This window comes from Amblyomma maculatum, chromosome 5, assembly GCF_055883805.1.
Source record: "Amblyomma maculatum isolate TAMU_Amacu chromosome 5, ASM5588380v1, whole genome shotgun sequence".
In the NCBI taxonomy this organism is placed as follows: Eukaryota; Metazoa; Arthropoda; class Arachnida; order Ixodida; family Ixodidae; genus Amblyomma; species Amblyomma maculatum.
In genome coordinates this window covers 80,529,125-80,542,841 of record NC_139348.1, presented here as the reverse complement: position 1 = coordinate 80,542,841, position 13,717 = coordinate 80,529,125, and the positions used below count along the sequence as shown (strand labels likewise).

Genomic DNA, 13,717 nt, shown 5'->3' with positions numbered 1-13,717 from the left:
TTTTACCGTTCGAGCTGCCAGCTGCTGACTGGCACGTCATCAAAATGTTCCTCGGGACAATTACGAAAGCATGTCTGTCGACTGTAGCATGTACTAATTACAAACCTATCGATATCATTAATACCTACCAGAAGTCCAGAGAAACCAATAATGTCCACGCTGTAAGAAAAACCGCAATACCATAAATATTTACCATAAACAACAATATGACACTATAAATAAAAAGCACAGACAAGCTTTAATTTCGATAAAGTGCAACACTATAAATTTGGTGGGGCACGTCAAAAAAGAATTGGATTAAATACAATAAAACTGCAAGCCAAATTCAAAACCACTTTTTCAATGTGTTTTTACTGCAGTATCAACACGGCCAATTGTTATTATTAGCCTCCTGACTTTATCCTTGAAGGGCAAAACAACTCGGTCTTTTTAGAATTACCGTCGCCTAATGTTTCGAACAGCTGCTGTTTTCTTCGATTCCTGCAGGAGGCTAAAATAGTGCGCAGTTTTTTGCATTCTGCTTCTATTCAAATTCCAAATCACAGTGTTCTTATTTCGTCGTCTTAAGATCCAGCGCCGAACTGTAGTAGGCGCAATTGCAGCAGATGCAAAGGTATATGTTCTCAATTCATTCTAGTCCTTTTTTCTATCGTCTGCGATTTTATTTCTATAATGATGCTATTGTTTCTGAAACTACTGCATGATCACTTTAATCGGAAATAATTGATACTTAGCATAAGTTGAGCCTGAAGAAAGCTCTTCTTTGCTTGCCCCTAATTATCACTTTGTTCTACATGTTAGTACAATGGAAACGTGTTTCTTGAAGCACATTCAATGTAATGTAATTTGTAATACTGTACTTGCTCTTGTCACCTAATGTCAAGTACACCGCCTCCAAGTATGGGCAAATACAGCTTAATGCGTTTCTTTCTTGCATTTTTACGCAGGTCATGGCGGAATGGATAAGACAATATGGCAAAGTATTCGGCATTTATCTTGGCGATAAACCTTGCATGATTATCACCGACAATGCACTCATCAAAGAGTGTTTCATCAAGAAGGCTAAGCTCTTCCAGGATCGACCCATCTATGTCTTAAACGTAGAGCCATTGACGAGCTCTATGCCTCTACTCACAGGTACGAATTCGCCCGTGTGAAAATCAGGTAATTCGTTTGTGCGGGAACATGATGTCTCTGGTTTCGCAATATAAATCTCCTAATATACACCCCTCGACGAAAGTATGGGGCCTAAGGGTCGAGTTTCTGAGCTACCCTGCGTCATTAGTAAGGTGATATTTTCGGTCCTGCTCATTTTTGGTATTCGATATGGAGCAACATAGTCAATGCTCAACATATAAAAACTGAGCTGAGTTTTGCTAAACGAGGGATTAAGTTTGACATACTGTACTTGTAATATGACATGGTCTTAAATTTGTAAATGAAAATGATCATAGGTAAGTTGAGTTAATAATCTTATAATCAGACTCGATTACCTAAGAAACATTGAGCTTGGCGGATGTACAAGGCCATTCACATCTACCCATAATGTGGTCACTGCTATCAAATCGCCGCTATGTCTGACCCTGCCTTGCAATAAAGATAAGTGACAAGCCATGTGAAGCACGAACTGTGTGTCGCTCTGTGCTTGTATCGTTTCACTTCGATACACGCCTGCGTCACACCTAACGTTTCTTCTAAATCGCGTACCATGTTTTAGCTAGAAGTCGGTGATCATGTATAGCCCACCTTTACAAGCCGAATAGACGTCTATTTCATTGCTTTTAAAAGACTCAGCGCATTTCTCATTGTCAACGTTTAGTGCAGCCCTTCAAATGAATGAGTTCTGGCGTTTGTGCTTCAGTATTCAGGGCACCCACGGGCAACCGGATGAATTATATTAAATACTAGCTGTCGCAGCCACTTTTAGATTGCGTCGTTAAATAGCGTCCCTTATACTGTACATTTGTACAGGTGGAAAAACGTCCCTAATGTAGCCACCCAACTTTGCATAGGCTGCATATACAGAGCAAGAAACCGCGTAATGCATGCTTAATCTTACATAAACACACTGGGGCAAAATTCCAAACTATGTCAGGGCTCGGAGATTTTATATAATTTATTATGATAAATATGTTACTGCACAAACTTAGTTCACAAGCAGTTAGAACTAGCATTCGCCGAAGTAACTGACAGGTCAGAAATAGCTGACAGATCAGAAATTGAACGATCGTCGCTGGTGCTTACCGTGTGAACGGTAGATATAGGAATTAAAGGATGTTTTACAGAAATAATTTTGATTGAGGCCAGGGTTAGTGTCTACGTCTCCGCTTAAAAGGACACTAGAGAGGCAGAAAGTCATCTGCGAATAAAATGGCAAAGATACATAGCGGAAGCCGTGGCTGTGTGGGCAAAGAAACAGCATCAAAAATCTGTCATCAGACGGCACGCATTGTGTCATTAGCTGTCAGGCATCGTCTGTGTGCGTGTGTGTCCCTCTATTGTGTTTTGTTATCTGTTTTTTTTATTTCGTGCTTCATGCTGTCTAGCCAACACCCTGAACGTTCTACGGTATTAGCATGAAGCGTTCAATATTGTTCTGCGGCCCACTTTCCGGTGATCGGAATCAGCTCCAGGCCCTTAAGTGCATACCTACTGGTACAAGCGTATTGGAAAATAACCTTTACTTCGTTCTTTAAAAGGTTGAATATATAAAAAGCTAACTGGCTTTACATTCATTTTAACCCGCAGGCAACTTTTGGGGGATACAAACCTTAAGCGCCATGACGATTTATTAATTTCTCTAATGAAATAATACCTCACTATTACGTTTCTAACTTCATATTTTAAAGGGATCATGTTCTATTTGCAAACTTGGAGCTTCTAAATTTAATAAGATGTCCAAGAAAAAAATGTCAAACATTTTAGCGCGCATTACTGGGCTGATAGATCTCAGGCTGATATGCGGCTTCGCTTCGTAGCGCAGCACTTAGCTGACACGTCCAGGGCTTCTCCGGGGCAGATCGCTCAGCCTTTTCGCTTGGAGGCCGGAGCGCGACTGAAATTACTCTGCGCGTTGGTTAATGACACCGCTGTTATTAGCGAGGTAGTGCAGTCAAAAAATAGATAATGAACCACCGCGTGCACGTAAATTTCTCAACTGTTGCCAGCAGAGTCACTAAATCTTGGCTGAAGTGACTACGTCAAATTGGCAGGCCCGAGAAGGGTTACGTTGTGGCCTCCATATCGGTTCAGGATTTAAATAAATCCAATGCCAGTTACCTTAATTGTCAATTTTTTGACCTTCTAAAAATGCACCCTGTAAAATGCGGTTTTTCGTCTTTGGCGTGGTACTATGCGTATGAGTACTACAAAAAGGGAAAAGGACAAAACAAAAGACGAGGTGGTTCAGCTTTTTTCTCTAAAAGGGAAGCTTAAGCAAATTATATTTTTTACATTTCAAATATTGCCGGAAAGTGATTTTAACAACAATGGAGAGTACAGACGAGTACATATATTTAAAGAGAGTACAAATGACCAATCGATGATCGGGGAAAACGGTTTGCGTAGCATTATTCTGGAAACTGTGTGAAGTGGAGATAAAATGCAATTTTCAACTTCCTTTCATGATCTATATAAAAAGAGAGCTACATGACAAATAACTGAATTTTGCTTGCGCAGTTCGTTTTGGCAACACGGCTGCCAACAACCTGGCGTTTACTTATATAAAGTATTCAGAGACGTCATAGGCGCCATTGTGTGGTGCAGAACGCAGCTCAGCAGTGCAAGTGGGAATAATGCGAATAGGTATGCTTCCAGCCTTTTGCTGCACTACGTGCGCCTCACCATAATATTCTAATAATAATAATCATTTGTTCAGAGGAAGAAAGAGGGGCAGTACCAGTCACACTTTTTCTGCGGACACCTGAACCGCGCCGTAATGGAAGGGAGGAATGTATAAGTTAAATTGGAAAGAGAGAAAGGGGGCATTGGGGGAGGGCTACGGATAAATTTCGATAACCTGGGGATCTTGTCCTCTCTCCCTTCTTAATAAATCTAGCACTGATATGGGTACATCCCAAACTTGAAGAATTCAAAGATCAACACTTCATATTGACCTCGAGATCGAGCAGAGTCGCCACCTTGCGGCTCAGCGGTGAAACCTACTCAGTGTGGATGCGTTTTCGCGTCGCTTTCCAGCCTGCAGTGATTTACGCGCGCGCATGCGGCGTGTACAGAAGTGTTTTTGTTTGCTTCGCGGTTCCTGTGCGCTTTTGCTTGCCTATATGCCTCTTCAAAAAGAAATATGAACAGGCTATTACCCCACGCTCAAAAAAAAAAAAAATACTTGTCGGTATCGAGTATGTCATGCTGGATAAGGACATCATCCGTCGCGGTCTTCGGCGCTTGAGATTCTTTGACACGCGGTGTCTCAAATGAAGTGGTACTGTCGTTAGCGCCGTGTCAAAGCAAAACAAGTCGCTGCCGTCAATAAAAGTTAATGCGAAGGCTCAGAAATCGCATATTCCCGTTTCTGTTTGGAATACCTCAGATACTAAAACATATGCCACCGCAGACTGCTTCATATAGCAGAATGAAGTTTGAACAGGCCGCCTATACCTGCTATGCCTTCTGTATGCATGATAAAGTTGTGTGAGTATTATTATTATTTTTTGTTGCCTTTAAACCTCTGTCGCGGTATCTCAGGGGTAAGGGCGCTCTACGGTTGATTTCGAGAACGGGGATTCAATCACGACCGTTTTGAAAAGCGCTCCTCTGCTGTGGGATTTGACTGCGCATTAAACAACCCCACGTGGTTGATGTGGTGTTAATAATGAAAAAAAAAAAAAAGAACGACACCGAAACCAGCCTCTGCAATCATCCGTCATAGCCGATGTCGCTTTCATGCGTTAAACCCCGTGCCAATATGCTTTTGTTTTTTTTTTTTTTGCTGTTGAAGGTTTCTGCGCATCCGTAACAGTGGTAGTGATCACACTTTGCTTTAGGGAAATGCTTGAATGTTTGGGAAATATCTTCCCTGCATTTAATTGTTACACTAAATATTAGATACTACACCTAGATCAATGTCATTTACTGGTAGCCTACTATAATCATTATAATCCCTTTTCGTCTAAGTGCTGTCTTCCGAGCAAACTCATCGTTTCTGGCAAGGGGAGTAAAACATCTTCATTCGAGCTTAAGTATCAGTGTTTAGTTCGGGAATAAATACATCTTTATAGTTGCATGATAAGATGATTTCCATTTCTTTCGAAATAGTTTTACATCCGGCATCTGTTTTGGAATTAACCCTAATATTTTACTTCGCATAAGATTTAGTCTGCTCAATAATTAGTGATAAAGAAATCTACAATCTTTAAACGTGACCATGCGCTGTTTATGACGATGTCTTCGCAGAGAGTGATTCATGGCTTGCACTTTAACGTTTCTGAAAATAGTCGTTGATTATCGCAAATTTTGTAAAGTGTGTAGAAGTTATCTCACACAGTGAAATTTATTGGCATTGGAAAGCAAAATAATTACATCTACTACTAATTTACCATTATATATCAACATCACACACATCAGAAATCCCTTATAGTTTCCTTGGTTCCAGGAAATCATTTACAGTTAGTGGCGCATGCAATACACTATCACTCTTTAACCCGCAAAAAGCATCCGAGTCTTTGTGAGCTCTCATTTTTGGGGAATACTTGTGCGTGCTTGTCTAGCCAGAGCTGATGTGCACTCAGTCTAAAGCAACTTGTCATGCAGTACGCTGTTAGTGCTACATTTAACCTGCTTAGTCTTCGACTCAAGCGCGATATAATGAAGCAGGTTTTCTCTATTCATTCTAAAGAACTGAAGGTCAGAGCACGAACCTTGTATCTCCGTGGGCTTGACACTAAATTCGCCTGTCTCATTCGCATGAGACACGCACACACTGTTTAAAATTCGATAAGAAAAATGAAGCTGTCATTAGGCATGGCCCAAGTATTAGGCGCGTGAGCGTGGTACAGCGTAAGAAACGTGCAAAGTAAATCTAGAAGACTGTTGGTTGCGTGCCTTGTTTTCCTAAAATCCGTGTTTCTTCCGCTGCATTGGCGAAATCCTTGGATTTTTGTTCTGCAACATTGCAGAAATACTGCAGAAGTCACGTTTTTTTCGCCAACAAGCCCGCCGTAAACTCAGAAGCAGACCTACGCCGCGTGCGTTTCTGCGAGCGCCGCCGGCTGTCGATCCACACTACCGGAGCGACGGTGGCGCCACCTCTAGGTCGATCTCGCGGCGAATATGTTAATCAAGTCACCTTATGGGTAACAAAAGGCTCGCACGCTCACATAGAGGAAACGCTTCAAGAAGCAGTGAATTTCGTCAAGTCATACGCTAACCAGATTGGGCTGAAATACTCAAAACCTAAATCTGAAATACTGGCAGTCAGAAGAAAACCGCTCGAAAAAGAAGACCTAAAAGTCTACTTGCACGAACTACCCATACCTACAGCAGATACTATTAGAGTGCTCGGGCTCTACATCCAGAGCAACAGGAAGAGCAATGTTACTATCAACCGGCTGGAAATGACTGTGCAACAAATCACTACACTGATACACAGAGTAACGGCAAGAAAGAGAAGAATGAAAGAGGCTGGCTTTTGCCGTCTTATCCATCCCTCTGTGCGAAGTATATTCACATACTCTCCCCATTATCTCCGCCTCATTCCATCTGATAAAGAGAAATAAGAACGACTAATCAGAAGCCCCTTAAAGCCTGGGCTTAGGTCTACCCGAAAACCGTTCAACCGAAACACTTTCCTTACTTTTGATTGACAGCACTGTAGAGGAGTTCATCACAGCACACAAGACAGCACAGCTAAAAAGACTAACAACCTATAAAGCAGGCAGACAAATTCTGACATGATAATTAATGCTGACCCACTAGCCAACCACCTATGCCCACTACCTAGAGGAGTCAGCAAAAAAATTATCCTCAACCCTTTGCCCAAAAACATGCATTCCTCCTTCCGTAATGGCAGGAGGAAAGCTAGAGCTAGGGCATTAAACATAAAATACCTAAATCACGATGGGGTGGTGTACACCGACTCCTCGGACTACAATATTAATGAAGGGGCCTTTACCATCTGTGTAATTAAGCAGTCCAGTCACATCAGTAAATGCGTATCATCCGCTTCGGTCATAGTCCGCTACTCGGACGAAGCGGAATAAGCTACAATCGCCTTAGCCATCGCTACAACAGATGCGGACATAATTGTCAGCGATTCAAAAACTGCCATACGTAGCTTTTCGCGTAGCAGAATATCAGACTGGGCAGAGAGATAGAACTCGATGGACACCCGCCCACTCAGGGAACCGAGGCAATGAGGCTGCTCATCAACACGCTTGAGGATTTGTCGGCCAAGCGATGGGGTCGAACGCAGAGGAACTTGAAATGGAAGGATTGCGCACAGACAGCGACTTTACGCAACATTTAAAACTCTCTAGGAGAGTATACCCACCACCACACAAATCACTAAAAAGACAAGAAATTGTTTGAAGAAAACTACAAACGAACTCCTACTCCAACGCCGCGGTTTACGCACACATATTTGCGGAAAGCATAAGCGCATCCTATGCTAGGTGCGGGGAGAAAGCCGACTTGAACCATATCCTGTGGGAGTGGTCAGAGGACCCGCCTCCCAAGGCTCTCATAGAAGTTCCCTTACTTGAACCCTGGGAGGAAGTGCTGCGTAACGCGAGCCCCGATATACATATGGGCCCGTAAACAACGCGCTAAAGATGTCGCCGCAAGCCACCAGCTAACGGTCACTTGGCTCTTCCCCCAAGACCCAATAACACTACTCCCGAAAATAGTTTTTTTTTTCTCGCCGCTTAACGTGCGCTGGCATCGCACAGCACACGGACGCCTCTTCGTTTCGGCTCCATCGAAATGCATCCGCCGGTGGTTGGGATCGAACCCTGATACTCCGGCACAGCAGTCGAGCGTCTTCACACTGCATACTGCTTATTGCATACATGACAGATACACACGCGCTGCTCAATCGTCAAAGCTTTTGAAGAGCAAAAATTTTTTAAGACAAAGGCCTTTCGAGGCTTATAGAAAATATACCGTGCACGAGAGTTGTCCGCGAGATCGGTCACATTTCGCGAGATTCCATTAGATGTGTTCTTGTCTAGCGTTTTTGCCATCTGTATTCCGACACTTGAATGCGCGCCAAGGAGCGCCAAGCGACAGGAGGGATGGTGTACCGCCCAGTCTCACACTTGACAGAGGAAGTGTGACAGACACTGCGTCTTCCCTTTCCTTATATTATTATAATGAAATTATACGTAGCACTGCAACGTACGCCGATAAGCGGGTAACGAGGAGAGGCAAATGATTCGAGAGGAAGGGTAGGCTCTCGCCATTCTCCTCCAAATAAACACCTAAGAGACCCTTTAATGTCTTTTTTCGTTTTTCCTAGAGGAGTGCCAAGAAATGTTTACAAATAACGACGTGAATGAAAACGAATTTAGTGATGTCTTCAGATTTATTCCTTCTTTGCAGGAGAGAAATGGCGAAACGTACGGGCAGTGTTCAATGCATGCTTCTCCGCCGGCAAAGTAAAGGACCTCTCTGGGACTGTAGGTTCAAGCGTGGACCGCCTCATTGAAAAGCTGGACAATGATTCCCAAGCTGGCGTTCCTGTCGACGTATTTGAGACATCGCATGCTGTGGTGCTGGACATGGTCGCTAGAATGGTTCTTTCCTGGAAGGTATGTTACTCAACGTTTGTTCAGCGGTGTAGCATGTTTGTAAAAGAAAACGTAGGACGCTTGAAGTTCGCCGTTAAGAGTTCAGCGCGATAACGTTGTGGGGCCCGTTCCGATCGCGTTATCATGCTCTTAAACGTGACAACAACATACAGTTCATGACAGTCCAATACGTTTTTATGTTTATTGCAAGGTGCTAGTTTACTTATTTTACCCACCAGTCGCAAACCCTTCGTTTATTTATTTCTACCCGCATAGTCTGTAGGCCTGTGTTCTTATCCGCTGTTATTGAACCCCAGTGCTTTGAAGGAGATGGGTGGATGTATAAAGTTTTAATCGGGTGGCGGCCAGCGCCATCTGTTGCGGCAGCCCAGTACAATTGAGAGAATTTTTCATTGAGTGCCGCATCGCAGATAAGCAAAGCGGAGAGAGAGAAAACATTATTGTCCCAGGGTGTAGGCCGCAAGCTCAGACCAGGCACGGCCTCACTGCACTAGCTGCGTGACAGCCCATGTCGCTGCAGCACATCCGCGGCCCGCGTGATGGCGGTCTTCGGCCAATGGGGGTCCCACGCGCGCAGTAAGGGCTCGCATTCGTTCCAGGTGGAAAGCTCCGAGCCCAGCGGGGGAGGATCAGAAGGGCACTCCATCAGGATATGTATTAAAGTAGCAGTGAGAAGGGAGCACAAGGAACAAGATGGAGTGAAAGCGCCCTAGTGCATGCGGGATAGTCGGTAAGGTGTAGGGAGGATTAGGGCCTGCAGCCGGTGCCATAGGATTTGGCGGTGGGCGGTAAAAGATGAGCGGGGTGGCGGGTAGAGCTGACTCTTGGTTCGAGAGGCCTGCGTCAGCTCGCTGAAGGTATGCTTGCGCTCTCAAGTTGTCCAAGCCCGAGTCCGCCGCCGTCCGTTTTATTAGTCCTCAGGCATGGACTTCGGCGGCCTCGTGACCAGGATTTCTCGAGCGCGCACTGCCTCTGGCGAAATTGGTAATGCAGTTTCGGAATCGGATAGAATGTATCCATCTTCAGTGTGGTCAATGACAGCAGCTATTATAGACTCCTTTGATGATAATGGAGTGAAGAAGAGTTGGAGGGTAACGGAAATTTGTGGGCACCTCGTGTAGTCCTCAAGCGTATTAAGTTTGCTTTTTAATGACGCACCTAAATATTGCCTGGCAGTCATAAGGCAATGCATACATAACGTCCAGATCTATTTGGAGAAGCAAAACGGTACTGTGGCGAAGTGTTTGCGTGCTAGCCTCGCGCAGCGAACGAACACTGTTCGTCACCCCTGGTTTCGTCACCCCTGCCAAAACGTTTATTGTTTCTTTACTTTCTTATAATTTTCGCGTTCATTCCACAACGCCTACAACGGCTTTGTGCAACACACGAGGCCTTTAATGTTATTGCGTTCATTAAAGAAAAAGAATGGTGAGATTTATAAATATTCCCCTCTTTCCCGCTTAGGGTATTTGGGGGAATTGATGTGTTTAAAGTTCATGAATGTCTACAGAAAACATAATAGATTCGAATATTTATAGCTATATAAACGATGCTCACGTTAATATGACATTGAATCAAGCGCACTCCGAGAAAACCTACACATCCTGCAATGACAGCGCTTCGAGTCTTTTCACGCCCCTCTAATAAACATTTTGATAAAGTACACCAACTCAAACCAGCCATGACGTACAACCCATTTTGGATCACGCCCTCTTCGGTTCTCCTGAATACTTTTGTCATGCAGCAACAGAATGCTAGTGTGTACGCTTATTTACAGTTAATGGTCTGAGCAGTGCACGTTTTTTTCCATAGCAAAGACCTGCAAATTAATGCTCGATATGTATATAACACTGTTCTATTTTCCTTACTGGAAGAGTGTTGATGATGTGTATTGTAAGAGTGCAGCGCAACAATGAGACGCAAGACAACATGTCACCGATGGCCTGACAGATGAGTAATGTAGACGAATTGGCCATCGCATTACATAATGCATAGACGGCTCTTTTTTGAACTTGTGTCAATAGCGACAAAACGATCTAAGACAAAAGTGGTTATAGAGTAATTCGTTTTAAAGGAAACTGTACACATAATAAAGTCAGAGCTAATTACTGAAACCCACACGCTGTGAATGATTAAAACTTATTTACATGAAATTGTTGGGTGGTTAGCTATACTAAATAGCTGAAAACCTGTTTTCATGCCAAGCTAGATGGTTTGTGGTGTTTGACATCCCAAAGCGACTCAGGCTATGAGAGACGCCGTAGTGGAGGACTCCGGAAATTTCGACCACCTGGGGTTCTTTAACGTGCACTGACATCGCACAGCACACGGGCGCCTTGCTTTTCGCCTCCATCGAAAAGCTGCCGCCGAGGCCGCGATTCGATCCCGCGTCCTTGGGAACAGTAGTCGTGCGCCGTAACCACTGCGCCACCCCGGCGGGGCATGCGAAGCTAGAGCTACGCTTGAAAGTATATGAGGTTGTAGCTGCTAACTTTAGGTTGCTTTCTAACATCAATCTCGATTTTTTTGGAAATGAAAGTTGATTGTTAAGGCTTACAACCGTATCTTTTTCCGGCTTCATTTTTCACAGAGATATGTTATCAGTAGGCGGTAAATATTGCAGTACATAGCACTATAACATTTAAACCGTTTTTATTGATTACAGCTGATTTTCGTGCACCATAGGTAATGGAAGAACGCTATTTTCTTCTCCACAGGTTGATTGCCAGAGCAACGGTGATGAGCCGATCCTAGAGGCCCTCAAAGTAGCATTCAAAGAAGCTGACAACGCGCTGTTTCATAGCGGTTTAGCGTATCCAGCTCTGAAATTCTTCTTGAGCATTATGTACCGTTTCTCTGCGTTCTACAAGGCGACGCAGAAGCTTACACTTGCAGCACTGGAAATTATAAATCGGCGTAAAACTGGAAATGCGCAGCCGAGGAAGGACATACTGCAGAATATTCTGGATGCACAGAAAGGAAAAGCCGATCTTTCGGCAACAACAGCCTCACATGCCCGATGTATCGATAACAGAGAATTGCTTTCTAACCTTGTCATGCTTATTATGGCCGGATTCGAGACTCCTTCGATAACGCTTGCTTTTCTCTTCTACGTCCTCGCCAAGCACCCGGAAGAACAAGAGAAAATAAGGGCAGCAATCGCAGAAAAGCGCAAAGAGAAACTTCAAATGGAAGAAACTGGTACTAGGCAGATCTCGTCAGGCGGAACAACATTCGATGCGTACCAGTACTCAAATAAGCTGCATAATCAGGAAACACATAAACGTGGTTACAGTGAAGATGTTCGTGCTGCGAGACAACCGAGCCAATATAGCAAGGAGTTGCAGAGCAAATACGAGAACCGAGATTTAGATAGAGAAAAGAAAGACTCACAAGCTAACGAAAGTTTTGCATCTCAGTGGAGCTCGCAATTGCCAAGAGTAGACGTTGAACTGGATGATGATGATATCATGCATCTTGAGCAGCTGGATAAGGCAGTGCGGGAGGGAATGCGTCTCTATCCCGCCATTTCAGTTATGATTATGCGACAATGCGAAGAAGATACCACTGTACTTGGCCACTTCATCCCAGCAGGCACAACCGTCATGTCACCGCCGTGGCACGTTCACCGGGATCCAGAAATCTGGCCTGAGCCAGAGCGCTTCCTCCCGGATCGGTTCTCTGCTGAAGGCCGCGAAATACCGCCTTCTACGTACTACCCGTTCGGAATAGGACCACGGATATGCGTTGCTCACAGGCTGGGAATGTTGATGATGAAGAAAACGCTGTACAGAGTACTAGAAAGGTACAATCTGAGTCTGGACGAAGATGTTCCCGATCCTCTTCCTATTTGTGTGGACAACGTGATGCTCAATCCAGGAGCTGTCGTAAAGGTTTGCTTCCAGCGAAGAAATAATGAGTACACGAATGCGACCTAACATGCTTGATAGCGAAGTTTGGTCCCGAATTGACGAGTCGACCAGGCAATTAAAGTGTAATAAAGATTGTTGCACCTCATTTGTAGTCAGTAGTTGCCAGGACAAATTTACTCCTTACTTTACGACATTAGATTAAGCATCACGTAAGAATGGACGTAATGATTCAAATTATTTTGTTTTGGTCATTGCTAACGTTCTCTGCATGAGCCACCTTAACATCATCTAGAAATGCTACACCAAGAGCGCAACAAAAGAACAGAGCTTAATTGCACTTGGTAAGCTGTCAATGTGGGACTCGTCGGGAACATAAAAAATGTACCGATTCTTTCATTCTGTCCTCCCGTAAAGCGGCTGCTTCAGCGCAGCCGCTTTATATTTTATTTTCTATTACTAGTTTATAGGTTTCTAACGGAGCTGGGCTGGGTGTGCAAAGCAAACGAGGTGTCCACCATGTTTGGCCTCTTTCCTCAATGAGGTGCTTGCATTGCAAGATTTCCCGCTCAGCGCTGAGCACTGTTATGCAGGGCCATGTTGGAAACAACTTATGAGGGCGCATCCGGCAATAACATTGAAGCGTAGTCACAAATATTAGAGGGCGCTTAAGCCTTGCATTTAAGTATTTAATGCGATGGAGTTTAAACCCCAATACTTTAAAGACTATGAATGGATGGATGTATAAGGCGTTGAATCGTGCGGCGGCTCGCGCCATATGGTGTGGCGGCACCGTACGATCGAAGGAATTTTCCAGTGAGCTCCGCATCGCAGGTAAGCAAAGCGGAAATGTTCTTTCCTGCCAGCTTAACTGTTCCTTCCGTAATTAGTTTATTTGCAATGACGCACTTAAATATCAGCTGATGGTCATAAGCCAATGCACAGATCAGGTCCACATTTATTCGGAGAGAAGCAACGTTGTTGTCTGGCGAAGTGATTGCGTGCTCATCTCGCACTGCGAAGCAATCGGGTTTTGACTCCGCGGATTTCCGCGAAATATTATATTATTTCTTTACTTTCTTC

The 13,717-nt window shown here is 44.1% G+C and overlaps 1 protein-coding gene across 1 annotated transcript; it reads left to right on the top strand.

The window, feature by feature from the left end:
• The first annotated feature begins 950 nt into the window (after positions 1-950).
• On the top strand, positions 951-12,745 carry LOC146188582 (cytochrome P450 3A24-like). Its single transcript, XM_084605080.1, has 3 exons — positions 951-1,137; positions 8,557-8,765; positions 11,483-12,745. Exons 1-3 carry the CDS (start codon positions 951-953, stop codon positions 12,701-12,703), a joined length of 1,617 nt encoding a protein of 538 aa, XP_084461206.1. The 3' UTR covers positions 12,704-12,745.
• Positions 12,746-13,717: the final 972 nt, after the last annotated feature.